At 44.0% G+C, this 20,435-nt stretch overlaps 1 protein-coding gene across 1 annotated transcript; it reads left to right on the plus strand.

Moving 5' to 3' along the window:
• The first annotated feature begins 215 nt into the window (after positions 1 to 215).
• Positions 216 to 20,226, plus strand: LOC130379199 (C-type mannose receptor 2-like). The gene is made up of 12 exons (XM_056585891.1): positions 216 to 299; positions 374 to 408; positions 10,358 to 10,501; positions 10,764 to 10,847; positions 11,172 to 11,222; positions 13,374 to 13,516; positions 13,724 to 13,824; positions 13,953 to 14,101; positions 19,195 to 19,334; positions 19,448 to 19,545; positions 19,632 to 19,804; positions 20,017 to 20,226. The coding sequence occupies exons 3-12, from the start codon at positions 10,411 to 10,413 to the stop codon at positions 20,022 to 20,024; spliced, it is 1,038 nt and encodes a 345-aa protein (XP_056441866.1). The 5' UTR covers positions 216 to 299; positions 374 to 408; positions 10,358 to 10,410; the 3' UTR covers positions 20,025 to 20,226.
• Positions 20,227 to 20,435: the final 209 nt, after the last annotated feature.

Consider the following 20,435-nt stretch of genomic DNA (forward strand, 5'->3'; position numbering starts at 1 on the left):
CTCATCCAGGCTCTTTGAACCTGGTAACGGAACCAGAGGCTTGTGGTCCGTTTCCACATGGAACCTGATGCCCACCAGAAAGTCTGAGAAACGCTCGCACGCCCATGTGATCACTAAGGCCTCTTTTTCAATCTGGGCGTACCTTTTCTCAGTGTCTGTGAGTGATCTGGAGCTATATGCGACTGGCTTGAGGTGGCCCTCCTCCTGTCTCTGGAGTAGCACAGCTCCTAGTCCAAACGATGACGCGTCAGCTGAGACGACCGTCTCCACCTTTGCGTTGTAGAGCGCCAGCCCTGGTGGTGAGCTCAGCTCCTCTTGTTATTGAATGCTCTTTGTTGATCATGCCCCCACTGAAACATGTTCTGCTTCACAGGTCCCGGAGTGGCTGTGTCTTCTCTGCTAGATGAGGTAAGTACTTCCCCAGGTGATTCACCATTCCGAGGAACCGTCTCACTCCGCTCACGTCGTCCGGCAATTTTTTTTTCTTCAATCTCTATGCAAGTCTTTGTTTTATGTCAATATAACCAGTAAAAACTGAGTTATAAAGTTGATGCTTTATAACTCTGTTAATAATCCAAAAGTTAATAAATTAAAAATCCAAAAAAATAAATAAAGATTATTATCGTATCTGAATCGAGACTGAATCGTTCTACACAGTATTGCGATGCATCAAAGAATCTATTATTTTTCCCACCCCTATTGGTTACTGTACTCTAACAGAGTCTATTGTTTTGCTTGTAAGCTTTTTGGTGAAGTTGGAGTTGCTGACACGCGCCTTGTGGTGGGGTATAATAACTGGCAGTGTCTTTCAAAGATACTGGAGCACCATGAAACAAGTGGTTACCACATAAATGCGTATCTGATGTGGAAAGAATTGGCATCCCGCTTATGCCTAGGTAAAATAGCGAATTGCAGAGAGCCTGTTGACTAGAGTGATCGACTGCATACTCTTCCTTGCAGAAAGAAACCTGCCACTGAGGGGGACAAAATGCACAGTTAGGACATCCTAGAAAGGGAAATGTTCTGGGTATCCTTGATCTCTTATAGCACGGTATGATGTTACACTGGCAGAGCATCTTCGAAAGGCTGCCTCTGAAAAAAGACCGGATATCTGTCCTGGTGCACTCAAAATGAATTTTTTGATTCGATATCAGAGTGTGTTTTAGGTCAAATTTGTGTCCAGATCAAAGGGGGGGAGGGGGGGCGGGCGCCTGCTATGTGTCTGCATACCCCCCAGAAAGTAGGCAGTTGCGCCACTGGGCACGGCTGACTGATGGTTGCGATATTTTTAAATCGTCGCCATTGCAAAGTTGCATTTCCCCTGTTGCTAAATAACGTAGTGTGGCCAAACATTTTATTTCGGGACTGATGTGGGGGGGGGGGGGGGGGCGCCTGCTATGTGTCTGCATACCCCCCAGAAAGTAGGCAGTTGCGCCACTGGGCACGGCTGACTGATGGTTGCGATATTTTTAAATCGTCGCCATTGCAAAGTTGCATTTCCCCTGTTGCTAAATAACGTAGTGTGGCCAAACATTTTATTTCGGGACTAATCTGATTATTCCTGTTAGTCGGGGATGTTATTGCATCGCGCACTAACTCCACAACAAGTTTAATACCCTAACATTTTGTCTCGCAGGCATTTTACGATTCTTTGTGAATAGGTCTTACTGAGTTAGGACTCCTCTTGAGGACTTTTAAGCTCTCCTAGACTTAGGTGCTACTTTTAGGCCTAAATGACTTTGTGAATTGCTCTTAGTGAAAAAAGTTAGGAGTCCTAAATTTAAGAGCGACACGCCCATTATTTTTAGGAGTTACTCCTAAATTCCACCAGTTAGGACCTACTTTTAGCCCTAAGATCCTTTGTGAATACGGCCCCAGATGTGTTTGCGTTGTAAACTTGAGAATGCCTAGCGCTACTGGACATTCACCTCGGGCTAGGAAAATGTGGCCATCTAGTCTACTCCATCTTTTGCCCTCATGTCAAGGGAGTTAGGACGCACTATGTCCATCCTCGTACAGACTCGCCACCAGGTGTGGCTTGCGCAGTCTCCACTGACAGAGACATGTAGGAGGGTCCTCCGTGCGGTGCCGGTGGAACCAGGGGAGCTTTTTGGGTCAGCTGCCCTGGAAGCACTGGAGGGGGCTGCCCGAGCTAGGCAGACCAGGCAGAAGCTGTCCGGTCTAACCAGGAGTGTGGGTGGTCACAAGGGGAGTGTGGTTCACCACTGTGGACCTGAAGGACACATACTTCCACGTCCCAATTGCACCGCACCATCAGCACTTCCTTCGGTTCGCCTTTCGCGGCCGTCATTTTCAATTCAGGGTACTTCCCTTTGGTCTCTCCCTTTCCCAGAGGGTAGTCACCAGGGTGGTGGCTAGGGTTGAGTACCGAAACTCGGTTCCAGTAGGGAACCGGTTCCGACGTAAATGGTTGTAACGAGATCGAATAAGAACGCACATTTCGGTTCCTCATAACGGTGCCTGGCGCTTTTTAACGCCCCCTGCCCCGCCCCCATGGTGTTGCGGCGTCAACTTGCGTTAGTGCTGGGTGCTATACCGGTTCACACTGAATAACGGTGTGTACTTTCGTTAGGATAGGATTTCTTTATATACCGTGTGTGTGTGTGTGTGTGTGTGTGTGTGTATGTGTGTGTGTGTGTGTGTGTGTGTGTGTGTGTTGCGAGCGAATGTAATTCTGAAGTAACAGACAAAAAACTCAAAGCCGATGCATGCATCCAAAACTTTCTGTTCAAAACCAAATAAACAAATCAAAAACAGAGTCGTTATTCGCTTCAAATACTTTTTATTTTCAAAACTTGGGAATTAATGCAGCGCGGTACCGAGTGGTTGAAAACAATGTTGGCGTCTCCTGTGGCTGCCTTGCGCACCTGAGTTAGGCTATATTACTTAATATGACTTTGGCAGTAATGTTGCACCATGATGCGTGCCTGCCTGCTTGCAGCGAGTAATTAATATTATTAGTAATTATTTTTTAAAAAGATATTTATCAGTCACAGCACTCACAGCAGCCTCTTCGGGTAAGTCGAGTAATTTAATGCCAACCGTTAATCTTGCATATCAAGTAGGCTAGCAAACACCGTTGCCATTCAACTCAGTGTCCGCTGACAGTGTCTGCTTAATGTGAAACTCATAACAAGTCGTGCATGTATGCAAGTGTGTGCGGTTTCGTTTTTTTAAGTACCGGTTCGAGAACCGTTTTAGCACCGGAACCGTTTGAAAAGTACCGAGTAGGCACCGGTATCGGATAAAACCCAAACGATACCCAACCCTAGTGGTGGCGGCAGCTCTCGCACCCCTGCAGAAGCAGGGCACGAAGGTCCTGCCGTATTTGGACGACTGGCTGATCTGTGCACCGTCCCAGTGTCAGGCAGCCCAGGACACGGCTCGGCTACTCTTGCACGCAGCCTGGCTTGGCCTGACGGTAAACTTTGTGAAAAGTCGCCTGGACCCATCCAAAAAGGTCCCATACCTGGGGCTGGTCCTGGACTCAGATGCGATGAGGGCCCATCTGTAACCTCTGCATTTAACCTACATCCTCCTCTGCCTCCCCCTCTTCGGGTATGGCAGGATGGTGCCATTAATTTTTCCCTTCAGCCCTTGGGCAAGCTGACAGCTGCCTCAGCTGTGGTGCCTCTCTGCTTGCTGTCTCTGCGCCCTATGCAGATGTGGGAACAGCCTCCACTTGGACCCCAGTGGCACAGGCACCAAAAGGTCAGGGTGTCTCGCCAATGCCTCTTCTCTCTGTCCACATGGAGAAAGAGGTTGTATATATCTGTGGGTGTACCCATGGGCACCATTCCATCCCGCCGGGAGCTGGTCACAACAGACGCCTGCCTCTTGGGATGGGGCGCGGTTTGGCAGGGCAGGACTGCCCAGGAGCAGTGGCCGGCCCAGAACCAAACAAACATCAATGTACTAGAGCGGTACAGCTAGCACCCAGATCAACCACCAAGGGGGAACCCGGTCTTCACGGCTACTTCGGGTATCTCGGAACCTGTTGACCTGGGCATATCCCCAACTGGCCAGCGTGCGTGCGGTCTTCATACCGGGGAAACGGAATCAGGTCGCAGATTTCCTATCGCGGCAGAAGCCCCCACCGGGGGATTGGCGGCTTCATCCGGAGGTGGTGGGGCAGAAGTGGACCTCTTTGCTTCAGAGGAATCTGCACATTGCCCCCTCTGGTTCTCCTGGACGGAGGTGACCAGCCCCCTCAGACAGGATGCCTTAGCTCACGACTGGCCACAGAGTCCTCTGTATGCCTTCCCACCACTGCCCTTGATTCTTCCCATACTCCTGACGGTGTTTCTGCTACTGGCCAGGGAGACTCTGGTTTCCACTGCTGCGCAGGCTCTGCTGCAGCTCTCCATGGCGCCTCCCCTGCAGGAAGGACCTCCTTTTGCAGCTGGTGGGTCAGATTTGGCACCCAGATCCCCGTCGCCTCCAGCTCTGGGCTTGGCCGCTGCAGGACCCGACTCACTGCTGAATGTTTGCACTGCGACCGTCAGTAATCCTATTGAGTGTCAGGGCACCATCTACCAGAGCAAAGTATGCCAACAGATGGAAGTTGTTCTCTGACTGGCAGTAGACCCAGTACGCTGTTCCGTGGCCACTGTTCTGGAGTTTCTGTAGCAGATGGTGGTCGCTCTCATTCCACCTTGAGGGTCTATGTGGCTGCTATTTCTTCCCAGCATGGGATGGTTGACGGAGCTACAGTGGAGTGCCACAGGTTGGTGTCCCTCTTCCTTAGGGGGGCCCTGAGGCTGCATCCCCCTAGGACTCTGAGGACTCCAGCTTGGGACCTTCCCCTGGTGCTGGAGGCCAGGTCATCACCTCCTATTGAGCCTCTGACCCAGATAGGGTTGAAGTGGCTGTCCATGAAGGTGGCTTTTCTGCTCGCCATCACCACTGCGAGGCGGGTCGGGGAGTTGCATGCCCTATCCGTGGCAGATACATGCCTGCGGTGGAACCCTGATTGCTCAGGTGTGGTTTTATGGCCCAATGTGGCTTTCTTGCCCACAGTGCTTTCACGCACCTATTTTAACCAGCCTATCCAGCTTGCAGGTTTTAACTCCCCATCTGAGGGGAATGAGTCCGAGATCCTGTTCCCGGTACGGGCGCTTAGGGCTTACATTTCTGCTACTACCGGTATACGGCAGTCTGAGCAACTGTTCTTGTGTCATAGTGGCCCTAACAGAGGTTGTGCCTTATCTAAACAGATGCTGTCCCACTGAGGACAGCATCTCCACCTCGCATGCGCGAGTCTGAGATATCCAGTGCTTTAAGCAACGCCTCGCGGTCATCCAGGATTCATAGAACCGTAGTTACATTCGTAACTTTCACTTGTTGTAGTCCAACTTTGGAAACTGTAGTTTCACTCTAGAGACGCTAGAGGTCCGCGATACTCACCGTTGCGCAATGAAGTCGGATGGAAAAGTGGAGTCGAATTCATTTTAAGCAGTGCTGTCTTTTGCTATGTTAGAAAGGAAGCACCTTATCATCTCTCCTTGACCCGATGATGTTTCCACAAAATTTGGCTATTCCGAGAGGCCCCTGGCTTTGCCTCGGTATGCAAGGCAAACAAAGCTTGAAATGCTAACCTTCACTCCTCTGTTAAGTCATCTTCCTATTATAGGGCCATCGTGCCGGATACCATTGACATCAATGTGTTTATGCAGAGCTTGTGTTGGAAGAATTTTTTGATGTACTTTTAGGCAATCAGGTAGTAGAAGTTTTACTGGTGAATTTTCATTTTTGCAATGCTGTAAGGTTTACATAGATTGATAATGAGTTCTGAACTCGAGAAATAGAATAGTGCAGTGACTGATGGCTTACAAGACCGACTAACAACTTTTTATAAGGGAGGGTTCCAGTCCAGGAATCACGTGCTTAATAAGGAATCTGCGTCTGCGCCTGCCCGTGTGATGCTAACAAGCAAGCTACGGCAGAGCGACTCCTCCGTGTTCAACCCAACTACTTTTTCAAACAATCCATGCATGGCTACAATCCTCTCGGCATGTTCCCTAGCATTAAAACGTAAATACATGAACAATTACACAACCACCGTTCTTACCTGTAAGGGGGGTATAGAAAGAACAACGTGGACACAGTGTTGTGGTCAAAGTCCCAAGTTGTAATGACAGAGAAGACGACAAGAACACTATTCTATTCCTATTCCTATACAGGCTGAACGAGGCAAAACAAAAGCAATCGAGAGATTGAACTCAAAATGAGATGGAATAAAGAAACACTGCAACAAGTTTCCTAATTTAGCTCTTCAGAATAATGTTGTAGCAAATAAAGAATAATGCATTTTTTAGATAAACATGGAAATAAACAAAAACATATTTTACCAGCATCACATTATAACTTCAAAGGGCAGAGCAATGGGTAACAGATAAAAATAGTGAGAAAAGTCTGTTTTTGCATTTTGTAGCATTTCTTTACTTATCTACTGCATTAAGCATTTTAAACATTTTACTACTACAACACATTTATAACCATTACATGTGGAGCTCAGACTGACGTGGAGGGCCATCAGGCAAGTAACCAGAGGCGGAGTGGCCGTCGGGACGATCGGGAGATTTCCTGGTCGGCCGGCCGGCCAGCGAGGTCAGGTGGACCGGCCCACGAAGTCAGTTGGACCGGCCCACAGTTGTGAGCGGCCGCGAGGCGTCTGCAAGCCGGCCCTGAGCATAATTTATTCCCGTCAAGACGCCGTGAAATTCCCCGAGATAAACAATATATGTCTCGTGAACATCCAACCAATATTTATACCACTTGCCTACTCTCTAAGACTTTAATTTGTTTTTTTCTTGAATTGACGTAGAATGGAGCAAAGACTCCTGGGAATGGGAAATGCGTTTATCCAATAAACAGCTTGCAGGTCAAGTCCATTTTCGGAAATGTCGGGGAATATATGTGCGGCCCCACGTCTAATGGCATGACCCTAAAGACGCGTCAGACAGAGAAGGCGAGCAAGTTCGTGGTTACTTGCTTTTGCTTGTTTTGGCACTCATGGAAGGCAAGAAGAGAAAAGAGAAAGGAGGGGCTGAAAAGGCCAGAATAAAGAAGAGGCGGATGCTGGAGGGGGATGCATGTAAGTGCTCAAAAATAACGGATTTATTCCGAAGTCAGGCATTAACGAGTTGTACAGGTGAATTGACAGAAAAACAGTTAGCCAGAGCTCCACCATTGACGTTATTGCTAGGCGGGAGCTAGCACAAGCTGCTAGTCAAATGTGTATGTGCTGGCTGGTATATTTCAGACGAATTAATGACGTCTTATAACGTTCTATATATAATAGTATAATATAATTGTATAGATAATATCACGGCCAAAAGCTCTGTGCGCCTCCGGATGGCTGTAGTGCGGGGAGCACTACGGCCAGAATCGAAGTGCTTTTTTTTTACCGGCGTTGTTATGGTTACCGGTCTTGTAAGGAAGTGCGCCAATAGGCTCTGTGCACAACTCTAGAAGCGAACTTCCGGTGTCGCCAGGTGTCGGCATACTAGTTTCCGGTCTACTTCCCGTATCAGTTACCACGGCAACTATAAATAGTAAAAAGATGGAAAACCCAACCAAACAACTGAAATTTAATGTTAGAAGACTCAACGGAGTGAAGGCGGATCAAACCAACACTGCTGTGTACCGTTGTGCTCAGCTTCCAGCCGGTATAATGGCAGTTTAAGTTTCCACCGCTTCCCAAAAAAAACAATTCTTCGGGCGCAGTGGATACAGAAGATCAGGAGGACGGGGTTTGAAGTCACCAACCACACGAAGTTGTGCAGTCGGCATTTCGACAACAAGTTGATCACATCAACACATCAACTGGAAAAGGGTTACGGTTCCTTTTGCCCAACTCAGTGCCTTCTTTGTTCAACTGGAACAACTTCATCGCGAGGCAAACACGGGCTGGTGTGTGGGAGCGAAGAGATTGACCGGCGAGTCCCGAGCCTTGCTCCGACCCCGAAGAGCCTGAGCTACCCGTTCCGATGGTCTTAGACCATGAGTACAGTGCTACTAGTACAGTGTGTGTTGACCGTGAGCACTACAGTGCTATACAAAAAGAGATTGAGGTGCTCAGACAGCAGGTCCAGAGCTAGCAGCTGCATACTATATTTGGGCTCGAGCGGTTTGCTACTTCCCCAGAAGACATCCGCTTCTACACCAGGTCTATAGATTTTTTATTGTTGTAGAATAAATTAATGTTTTCTGGGTATGTTTTTAAAATACGTGAACAGCTCTCAAACAAAGCATTTTCCATTAACAGTGTGTATTTGTGTGATGTATTTTTAAATAGATTTCCATCATATGAGCATCTGATGGCATTCTGGAAACTAATCGAGACAGCAACGAGCAAAATGATTAGGGTCACTAAAATCAACAGAAGTTATGCCACAAGCACAACTACTGAAAGCCCTTTAACCAGACCAACTGTAAGTATAGGCCTACCAAAAAGTCGGGGTGGCAGAGTAAACTAGCTCAATGTGCATCACTGATTTTGTATGGAGACATATATGCTATTTGATATCCAATACATTTTAGTGGAGTTTGAGGCAATGTGAAGCTGGTGTGTTTGTGTCTGTGTGCGGCTCGCGTGCCTGCACTGTGTTGGGGCCGTGGTGGGCGCTCTCGGCTGGAGCTTTCTGCGTGTTGTGGTGGCTGACGAGGAAAGTGCGCTTGTGTGTACATTTGTGCTGTTTTTTTTAAATATACATGTTTGTATTGGTTATTTGATTAAACATATGACCTCAGCTAAATCCCCCCACGGACACTGTTATAAAAGAAACAGGCGTATAACGGTTTGTTTATAACGGTTGGTTTATCGCTAGCTTTAACATACACTCAAGCTGTGAGGCTTCTCTGATTTCTTCATGGACCTGTGGCACAATGCTCTGATAATCACCTCCGATGTTCCGTTATCTTTGCTAGACACTAAAAAATGGACACACGTTAGTACAGTTAGTACAACAACGGACAGTTAAGTTTTTTAAATACAGAAAAAAATGTTGTCGCTAACAAATGTTCACTAAAAAGCCGGTAGTCTGTTACCTACCCTCAAAGTTATGCAAATAACTCGAAATATAGAGCTTAAATCCTTTTTACCGCTTGCTTGTAGGTGCAAGGGAACTAGCACCAACAATGCGGTGAACATCGTTAACATTTATTGTCGGTAGGTCTTGGAGACATCTAGAAAAGCCAGACATGTTCACGCTATGGACTGGGTCAGTAAGTAGACCGGAAACTAGAATGCCGACACCGTCAGTTGACTTCCGGGTTCTAGTGCACAGAGCCTATTCTCGGAGCGCCAATTCTCTTCTGCACAGAGCAGAACTGTGGCCTATTTTACACATTTTTATTTTCTTAATTATACTTATATCATTAATTTTATTTTTTTTATTACAGAAAAAAGAAAACGGTGTTGGGGGGGGGGGGAGTGCCGGACCGGGGAGGATTCTCCCGGTGGCTATAAGTGCCCCACTCCGCCCCTGCAAGTAACTCTCTTGGATGGAGGGACTGTCGGGCCTGAAATGTTTTGTCTCTGTTCGGCAGAACATATTGTTCAGAGTTCACCTAGACTCTGCATCTCTCCACCCCCTCCCACCCCTCCTACACACTTATTGTATGTTGTACGTCCTGGCACATAATGTACACACTTATTGTATGTTGTACGTCATTGCACTTACTGCACTCACTTATTCTGGCCCTCCAATTTTTTTTTGTAATAAAAAGTACTTAGTTGTGTTGCATCTTATCCTAGCTGTCTTTGTTGTATATGGGGAATTGGTTAACCTAGCGATTGTAAGTGCTTGGCACTTGGTTCTATGAATATCCTTACTATACAGACAGCGGTATATTGTTTCTCCTTCTGACAAATGTACTTATTGCAAGTTGCTTTTGATAAAAGTGTCTGATAAATGCCCTAAATGTAAATGTTTTCAGTTTCCCATACTTTCAGATGCACAATGACCTCTCCTTTGCTGAGCGTTTGCAGATGTTATTAATTTCTTTGTATTCCAACATACTGTGAGATGTTGGATCCTCCCTGCATTCATACTGTGTGTCTGTGTTATGAACTTCAAGTTCTTTGTTCTATCAAAGACTATTTTCTTACCACTGAAGAAGAGGAAGATGTTTTGCAAGATATCAAATACCAGTCGCATTGAGGAGAAGATGAACTACAGATGACATGCATTTTTTCTTATCTTTGTCACAGATGACACAGGACTCATTCCCCTCAGATGGGGAGTTAAAACCTGCAAGCTGGATAGGCTGGTTAAATATATACTGCATGTCATTTGTGGTTCAACTTCCTCTTAAATGTGGCATTATTCAGGTTTTAAAGAAGAGCTATGCACAAACACAAGAGACGCTGTCTAGAGTGGAACTATGGACACAACTTATGAACAGGACTCTGAAGTCAATGAGGAATGTGTGAATATGCCTGTCATCAGGAATGTGATGATGAAGAGAAAATATGGTGAGAGCCTTTGTAGAGGAATTATTTATAAGAATGATTGAAATAATATTTAATGGTTACATTAAAAAAAAAGATATATATATAAATGTATATATATATATATATATATATATATATATATATATATATATATATATGAAAAAGACATACAGTATATATACATTTTGAAAAAATAATACACATCCATATAACCAATGAATGGCTTTTACTTTGTGTAAAAAACAATAATGTATTTATACCTGTACCTTGTACCACTGATCAGGAGGGAAGCCATTGAAGTGTATTGTGGTGGGCTTTGGACTGCTGTGTATTCTTCAAGCCATTCTCAACGTCTCTCTGCGTCTCTGTGAGTCTAAATAATAATACCGTAATCTATTAATATTAACAATAAGAGATTTTATGTGTGTTTTTCAAAAACGTTGTTTTTGAAAAACAGAAGTTCCGGGTGTTTTGATACAGGTTTCACCTTGTCGTGAAACAAGAACAGCCTCTTAACGTTTGTAAACTTCTAAACCCTTGTCATCATTATACTCTTTATTCATAACTATTTTAGATTTATTTGAAGGTTTACTTTGTTTTTCAATCAATATGTTCAGTTTGATTGATGAAGAGCTTTTGACTAACTGTGTTGGAGCTGATTTTAACTGTAGGACACTCTGTCCCTTCTTAGACTCCCAGACATGTCAGACAGACGAGAGTGATAAATCCATGAATTTAACGGGTGAGTGTTTCTAAAAATTAAGGTCATATAATAGTAAGGTGAGTGCTGCAAGCAGCGCTCAACTATTTTTGTTCTTAGGCTTAATTCTACTTTCCATCTTTCTTTATTATTCTCCTCAAATTTTGGGAACCTACTCCTTCCACAATGTTTCACCTGGACACTCCATTCCATTTTTAAACATTAATATTAGCTTGCAATCATGAAGTACTACTCAAATTCTGTAAATATTTTCCACTTTTAAAATATCCTACTTCTAAAATATAATTTTTTATATTGGAAGTCAATGGGCGGATGGCGAAGCCGTCCACCCATTCTATGACATTTCAGTTACTTCAGACTTTGCAACTTGGTCAATTTTTAAACCTTTGTTCAAACATTTAACAAATCAACTCAATCACTTTGATCTTCAAATATTAATAAACAGATTTTCGGTTTCGTTTATACTTTCTTCAGAATCAACAATTTAATTCCATACCCGCTTCGTATATTTAAATTTAGTCTCATTGACTTACGTTGAGCGTGTGAATTCCACCTGCTCTAGCCCAAGGTGGATATCACAAAAACTAACCATTTCGGACGTTGCGGAGCCTAACAACGTCAATATTTAACCTAGAAACACAATGTTAAGCTTAAACGTTTGCTCTTGTTTCACTGGCGCCCCTTATATATCTGGCCTTTGCGCATTGGGACCCCCATTTATATGGCTAGAGGCTAAGGTCTTACTACATGTCCGGTGAACTACCAGTAGAAGCTAAATGCTAGCTTAGTTGAAAACGCTTCACATCATGCTATCTACACAAACAATATGTATCATATGAAAGTTGTGAACCCTGGGAGTCCAACGGTATAAGCCATATCATTTTGTTAGCTTATCTTGATTAACTAGGCCTAAACATTTTTTTTGTTTGGTTCCGGTTTCCGACCGACCCTGTCAATTTATGTGCGACCCAAATTATTTTATGAGCTTTTTGATGCAAACTATAATTCCGTTTTGGTACAGCACCTCTTCATTCTGTACAAGGATGAGCGAATTTTCTCGTTTTTAAATGAAAACAACCTACCTATCATTCGCTGCCGCTGGAAAAAATAAAATAATAAAAATAAAATAAATTCCCTACCTACCCATGACCTCAACTGACAACCAACAGGAACAAAACTTTTTTTTTTTTTAGCCTAGATGTGAAAGAATAATGTAAATTACACACTTTTACTACAGGTGATGACACACACACACGATTCCATTATGTCAAACTTATTTGAAAGTTCTATCTAAAATGTATTCCAACTCACTTTAACAATTTGTTTATTTATTGAAATGATGTGCATGTTTACATTGTTTACTCCATTTATACTTTCGAACTCTGTTTGAATCATTTCACTTGATTAAAGTCAGTCCACAATTCTTTACTTCTTAAACTATTGGCTTTATTAAAACATATTTTCAACCTCCCTTTGCACTACAGCACTCACATTTTCTGCTGGAATTGCATTTTCTAGTTTCATTCTATTGGGTAAAGATAACTCTTTACCCAGTAAAAGGTTTGTCAGTGTTTGTAATTTCAATATAATATTCCACATCAATAAACATCTAAAGACTTTAAAAAAGGTCATGGGCACAACTGTGTGTGTACAGGAAAGGAATCAGACTTTGACCTATCAATGCTGAGTCGCTTACCCAAGCGCTTCTCTGTGCTTTCTCTTTTAGCCACACTTTTCTTCAGTTCACTAATATGTTACACACGTCTTGTAGTCATGACATTTTTTCAACCAATGAAAAATGTCTGGATGGGGAAATCTATATTTTGGCAAGACAAAAAATATTCAGCACAATACTGTGTAACACAACTACAGGAAGGCAATCATTCTCTATGGTAACCAGTGACACTGAGAAATGTAACAGCAGCTCTGTGACTTATCTGAAGCTACGGCCTCCCATTATCCTCTTTAAACTCCTCTGCACGAGCATTTCCACATTTCAGTAAAGCTTTTATTTTGATCTCCGACACAAGGTCACATTGTGATCTATACTACACAAGGTGTTTTTTTATCAAGTTCTATTTTGTTTTTCTGATTATGTTTTGTGAGTAACAACTTCCTAGGAAGATAACCAGTTTATGTTGATAATTAAGGTTTCCCTCTTAAATTCAACAGATGAAAACACAACACAGGACTGGGTGTATTTCAACAACACTTTCTACTTAATGTCTTCTACTATGAAATCCTGGAAGGACAGTAGAGAGGACTGCTTGCAAAGAAACGCAGACCTGGTGGTTATCAACAGCAGAGAAGAACAGGTGTGTGTGTGTGTGTGTGTGTGTGTGTGTGTGTGTGTGTGTGTGTGTGTGTGTGTGTGTGTGTGTGTGTGTGTGTGTGTGTGTGTGTGTGTGTGTGTGTGTGTGTGTGTGTGTGTGTGTATTGAGCGTGTGAAAGAGTGGATGCAAGTTGCATTCTTCACTCAATCACCCATGTTAACATGATAAAACATGCAACAATTTACACAGGACTTTATTATGAGATGGCATATTGAGTCCTGGATTGGGCTGAGTATCAGAGGCACAGAGGGAAACTGGGAATGGGTGGATGGTACAAACATTACTTTAAGGTAAGGCTTATGACTCTGGTTAAGCAGCCGCTCTTCTCTGATAGAGACAGTGTGCTATCCATACATGGATTATCACCTCATGGTAGAAACGTGAGGGTCGTAAACTTGTTATTCTCTCTGGGTTTCAGTTACTGGGAAGTCGGTGAACCGAACCGTTATAAACAAGAGGAAGACTGTGTTGAAGTAGGGAACAACAACTGGGCTGATGTGTCGTGTAATGATTTAAACCTCTGGATCTGTGAGAAGAAGGCATCTCCCACAGCACCAATCGAAGCAGGTGGGTGGACTTGGTTTGGTATGTTTGTTCATTTTAATACTTAAAGATCCCATGGCATGCTACTTTATGTATGCTTTTATATACCTGTTAGTGGGCCCCTAATACAGTACTTGAAGACGTTCAAGAAATTCAGCCTTGGTGCAGAATTACAGCCACTACGAGCCAGTCCAACAATAAGCTTTCCACAAACGTGATGTTTTATAGAGGTGGGTGAGGGTGGTGGGTGGGGCTGTGGCCCTCAGCAGCTTGCAGCCATGGTACCATGCGCTTGTGTTTTCAATGGATGCATCGCAATGGCGAGGCGTACAGAGCCTTTGGCCAAGTTCTGTAAATATTCTAGCTCTATATCTAAATAATATCATATTATACATAGATATCTATATCATATAATACATATTATCACGACCAAAAGCTGTGTGCCCCTCCAGACGATATTATGAATCGCAAACGACTGCGTCGGGTTCTCCGACGTCTCTGGATCTTCCACTTCCACATCAATCTGAAGTAGATTGAACCGTGACATGGAGGAGAAAGGGATTTTTGCCTGCAATTGTCTCCCACCGGAGCCTCGCTGCCCGCTACCGAGGCACCACCGCCTCGGCAGCGGGCAGCGGGGCTCCAGCGGGACACAATCGCAGGCAAAAATCCCTATCGCCTCCAAGACGTGGTCCATGTACTTCAGGGAGTCAAAGCCAAAGTCCCTTCCCCCAATTACTTCTCAATCATGGCTGAGATAACCCCCACTACGAGTTTCATTGTGGAAATACCAGAGACGTCTAGCCGGCCACACACCGGCGCCGAAGTGCCACGGTGCGCATTTCACATGCGTCAATTGTCGCCCCTATAGCACCAATATGAAGCAGCGCGCTGCAGCACCGTAGTGATATGCTTTGAAAGAAGCAGATCAACAAACTTTGTCGGTATAGGCTACCATAACGTTATACCAATTGTTTTATGACTATATATTTGGCCCTGAGGCCCATGATCCTCTGTTTGTGGTTACAATGATAGTCACAATAATTCATAGTTACTTTAAGTCAGCGGTTCCCAAACTGGGGGTCGCGACCCACCGGGGGGTCACGGAGCACCTTCAGGGGGGTCGCGGAGAGATGGGCCAGTTTGCATATAAAAAAATATATATATATATATATATATATATATATATATAAGAATAATTATATGAAACATTATATTAAAATACTGGCGTCAGAATAGGCTTTTAATGCACAGCCACTTTGCAGAGAGAAATCCACCTTTGAAAAGAACCCCCTGTAACCCCACCCTTTGATTCTATATTTGTCGGTTTGTCCCGCCATCGAACGTCAGTCTGATAATCGGCCCGCAGTGATTAATTCAGTGATTCAGTTTTCCTCAGCGACGACCATAATTCTATCTCGTTGATAATTTTTTTATTGTTTTATAATAAAACTTAAGCCAAAAGGCTATATTTGCATATTTACATGGCTGTCTCTGAAGATTTATATTACATAGTAATAATAACATTATTAAAAATAACAATAATAATAATGGTGATGATTACTACTGCATAATAATAATGATAATAATAATAATATCAATAATAATAATAATGATTTTGAACATTATTATTATGCATAGTAACATTAATGCACTAAGTTGGGGGGGGTGCTGTCGCGCAGGGCGGGGGGTCGCGAAAACAGTCCCAAGTCCAAAAGGGGGTCCCCTGAAAAAAAGTTTGGGAACCACCTTTAAGTACTGTCGGGCACTTTTACGGTTTAGTCACTTTACACACTTTATTTACTTTCATTGCTCATTCTTTTTGCATTGTGGAATTATTAATCTAGTGCATCAACAAGCATCTAGCCGCCGCCGGGGTGGGCTAGTACATCCGAAATAATGAAGCCGTTCTTTTTGCCGCGCAACTTCGGCTCTGGTGTGTGTTGGGCTTCAAGCCCAAATCACACCGGTGCTGAACGGCGGGCGTCAAACCAACTGCCCCCATTATTTCTAAGATACAACCCCACACCGGCGGCAGCTAGACGCCCCGCTATCCTTCACGCCACTGTCCTATTCCCTAGCATCGCCGCCCCTGAAAAAGCATTTTTTTAAAGCTGTTTGGTACATCCCAGCTTGATACAAGGTCCTGTACATATGGAGATTGTTGATGCACTTGATGAATAATTCCACAATGCAAAAAGAATGAGCAATGACAGTAGATAAAGTGTGTAAAGTGACTAAACTGTAAACAAAGTGCCCGACAGAACATAAAGTAACTATGAATTAATTTTACTATCATTGTTAGCACAAAGAAAGGCTTATGCGCATCAGGGCCATATATGTAGTCATAAAATAACTGGTATAACGTTAAGTTAGCTTATACCGACTATGTTTGTTAATCTGCTGCTTTCAAAACATAATCACAATGGTCCTGGTGCTAGGGGCAGATCTTAACGCCCATAAAATGCTCACTACGACGCTGCGGCACCGGTGTGTAGCCACCTTTATGCGCAATAACACCATCAGCAGAACGGTTATCCAAATAACAAAGAAGTGTACAACGCTTTACAGTGTGTGTATTCACACACACACACACACAGACGTGGGACTCGCACCGTCGTAGCTCATTGTCTCATTTGCAAGCAAAATACTCTGGACGGGCAAAGCAGAGAAGGGGAGGTAACATGTCCCCGTATGACGACAGACGAGGAAAAATTCCAAATCGGCGCGTCTGAGCTTTGTTTTTTCAAAGGTTTTACATCTAAGCCATTTCTATCTACTGGGGGACCATAGGCAGGTTAGGGGAACTCATATTAATGTTAGAAAACCTCATTAAGATGTTTAGGATCTTTAAGCAAAAGAGTTAGCCTGGTCTGCCTGAACGAGCAGAGAAGCTGAAGAACAAGCCATTGCTGGTGTTGAAATCAAGTTTTGTTTTTTATGGTTTGGTTCGTTATGGTCAGGTGCCATATGGCGCGGTTCCACCGGTGGGTGTGATTCAGTTTGGTATGAATAGGTGCGGAACGGTTTGCGTTTCCAATAGGCGGGGTCCGGACTTAGCCGTGATTAGCCGTATTTATCTCTCAGTACTCCTCCATTGGGGTGCCAAGCGGTCTGAAAGGGTGCCAACAAATTCGAACTACACATGCCCTGAATTGATTGGTCGACAGAATCGACACTTCTGTGCGACAGTGGCCGTTCATGTGCACTGCGTTCGGAATTCTTCTTCGTCAGCGGTATATATAACACCAACATGATTACCGCCACCATCTGTTGGGCGTGGAACATAGGTTCAGTGTTTGTTGGTGATCATGGAGGCCGCAAGAAATGTATTTATTGTAATTCGTGCACACAAGCAACACCCTGACAGATGATGGTTGGATTATTTTATATTGAGTAAAACGTTCTCACCGGTCAAAACTTTTCCCGTGTGGTCCGCCATGTTCATGCGCAGCACTAGTAAACAATACGTCACCAACTTAGCAAAAGGCGAGTTTCTTCTTCTTTTTTTTTGGGTTATTGGCGGTATCATTCATCATTTTAAGGCGAGTTTCAGGTGAGGCATGCAGCTTCGTTTGCAATGCGTCAGAATGCATTCTGGGATGAAAAACGTCAGAAACACCTGTGATAACTTCCGATGTGACGAGTCACACACTTTCAAAACTCGCGGTAGTTTCAGGACAACAACTTCCGCCTGCTTTTCTGGGCATTTGCACTCGAATAAGTGTGGACATAAGACACTCCCCTCAACATATCAAAACGTTGCCCTGGTTGGTTGGAATTACCACATGGAATTTCCCACGTGAGAAATTACATAACTCCTTTCAGAGAGGCGTGCCTGGTGCCCTCTCCCAAACTATACAATAAAAAGAGACGCTTTTGTGAACTTTCACTTCATCACTCATCATGTATTTTTTATTTTGAAAGAGAGGCTAGATATTGTTTAATATGAAACTACAATTGGCTTGCATTCAGCACCTTTTCTCAGCACCTTTGCTCCTCAGCCTGCATCAATAAGGGGACATCCAATGTGTTGAATTTGTCTGCTACAATAACGCAAGCGCCACTTGGTATGCCATCTTCCTTGTAGACGAGAAGTTCACCTGTGTCCGCCTTGACGTGATGGGAACTTGACGTGAATATGACGAGTTCCGCTGGATCTTCTCAAGCCTCGTTGATAAATGCGGTCCAATGCAGACGATCTGAAACTCGCCTAGTATCTGGTCCCATGTGCCAAAAGGAAGTAGAATCATCAGAGCCTCATGAGGTGTCGAGAACTTCCGAACATCACGAAAATGTTTTCCCCATAATTCTCAGCGATCTAAGCGGTTCAGAACTAACAAACACAGTACCCGCAAGGTAATTCTCTCCAACAGCGAAAGCTTCATTTATTGAAGTACTTGTTGTGAAAGAGTTTGCCTTCCCTCATGGACGTCCAACATTGTTGCTCTTTGTTTTTTATTGTGTTGTGTTCTTCTAATTCATTGGATTTGTTAGCAGGCTACACTGTGTCGGGCTGCTTTGAGGTCACGATGCTTGCGTAGTTGCCGCGGCTATCGCCATCCGGCTTTAACCCCGCCCTACCATAAGGGTACTTTTGGCGGTGGAATCGCGAGCCGTAACTTAGCTGCGCCTGTCAGCACCTACACTACCGGACCTAGTCGTACTTGGCTTAGCTTTATGGTTTTGTTCTTTATGGTTTGCGCCTTATTGTTTGGTTACTTATGGTTTGGTGCGTTATGGTTTGGTTCTTTATGGTTTGGCGTCGTATGGTCAGGTGCCTTATGATTTGGTTCTTTATGGTTTGCTTCCTTAAGGTTTGCCTCATGATTTGGCTTATGGTTTGGTGCCTTTTGGGGTTGTGCCTTATGGTTTTGTGCATTATGGTTTGGTGCCTTAGCTAACCATTATTATTTGGTTATTCAATGGAATCCTGATCCCTTGTATTGTGCATAAAACAACTGTGATTTATTATACAGGGTCAGGTTTCAGTTTTGATCTATGAGAAACGGTCAGCTGCTTTTTTCCATGTAGTGTATTTGTGTGTCTCAAGAAAATAAAAACACTTAATCCGTTTATATGACTCCTGAGATTTTCCCCCTTATATTCTATTGAAGGTCTTTCACAACAGGGCTGGCGCCGTTTCGGCAACAGTTTCTACTTTTTTTCTGTTGGAAAGCAGAACTGGGAGGGCAGTAGAAATGACTGTCTTCAAAGAAACGCAGACCTGGTGGTAATCAACAGCAGGAGAGAAAAGGTGGGTATTTGGATGGGCGTGGGCAGTGATAACAAAACTGAGTGTGACAGTGATTGCATGCACGCAAGTTTAATTTTCAACTTAGCTGAGAAAATGTAACTTTTTTTAAACAGGATTTCACTTCATCGATAGGAAAACACTGGATTGGACTGAGTGACAGGGAAACAGAGGGGGAATGGAAATGGGTCGATGGGTCAGGCCTAAATTTTAGGTGAGGCTTATGACTCATGAGGGCAGTACCTTGATCGCCTCATGGTATTAAGTGGTGGTAAACGTTCTAGTCTTTCTGGGTTTCAGGAACTGGGGAAAAGATGAACCAGACGGTGGCGATAAAATCGAAGAGTGTGCAGAACAACATGGGAGGGAGCTGCCCAAAATCTGGAATGATGACTTTTGTAACAGACCAAACTTCTGGATCTGTGAGAAGGCCGCTGGTACGGAGCCTCTGGAAGGGGACCTGTATCCAGACGGTTTGTAGACTTTGTAGAGTGTGTTCCTTTGTTGAGAATCATTTTGTGTACTCGGCCAACATAACTGTAAGCTGCTCGTTAATCATGATCAAATCACGCTCGTGATAATTCTCCTAACCATAGATGATGAACCACACCTATCCACAACTAACAGTCCGTCCCTAAAACCATGCTCATGCTTTGGATGTGATGTATGTTCTGGTCATGAACAGATCCCTGAAGAGAGAGACCTGGCTCTTTGAGCCCATCCATGACCGGTCTCTGGCTCCATGGCCCCCATCCCCTCATTCTCTGGTGTGGTCCCCGTGCCTTGCTCCCCTGAGGTCCACAACGCTGGCTTTTACTCTTCAACAATCCTTCACCCAAGCTTCGTTCATTGACATTGTTTTTTATTGCATTTGGTACCTAGAAGGTGCTCTAATTGAAACGTTTTGTTATACTAATAATATAAAATGATCCTTTCATGTTAATGTATTCTGTTTCTGACCTAATTCTTGGCAGGTAGCTGCATACAACGTAGTAGGGCAGGCCTGACATTACTCTATAAACATAGGACGCATACACTCTGTTTCACCGTAGCGCTCTGCCTCCTCTGTCTAATATTTCACCATTCATCAAACAAAATTTTTTT

This window comes from Gadus chalcogrammus, chromosome 3 (genome assembly GCF_026213295.1).
Source record: "Gadus chalcogrammus isolate NIFS_2021 chromosome 3, NIFS_Gcha_1.0, whole genome shotgun sequence".
Lineage (NCBI taxonomy): Eukaryota > Metazoa > Chordata > Actinopteri > Gadiformes > Gadidae > Gadus > Gadus chalcogrammus.

Bases quoted from the DNA above. Each gene is read 5' to 3' on its own strand.
- LOC130379199 (XM_056585891.1), top strand. From the start codon at position 10,411: ATGGACACAACTTATGAACAGGACTCTGAAGTCAATGAGGAATGTGTG. The intron at 10,502-10,763 runs GTGAGAGCCTTT...ACCACTGATCAG, and splicing joins GATGATGAAGAGAAAATATG to GAGGGAAGCCATTGAAGTGT. The intron at 13,825-13,952 runs GTAAGGCTTATG...TCTGGGTTTCAG, and splicing joins GGTACAAACATTACTTTAAG to TTACTGGGAAGTCGGTGAAC.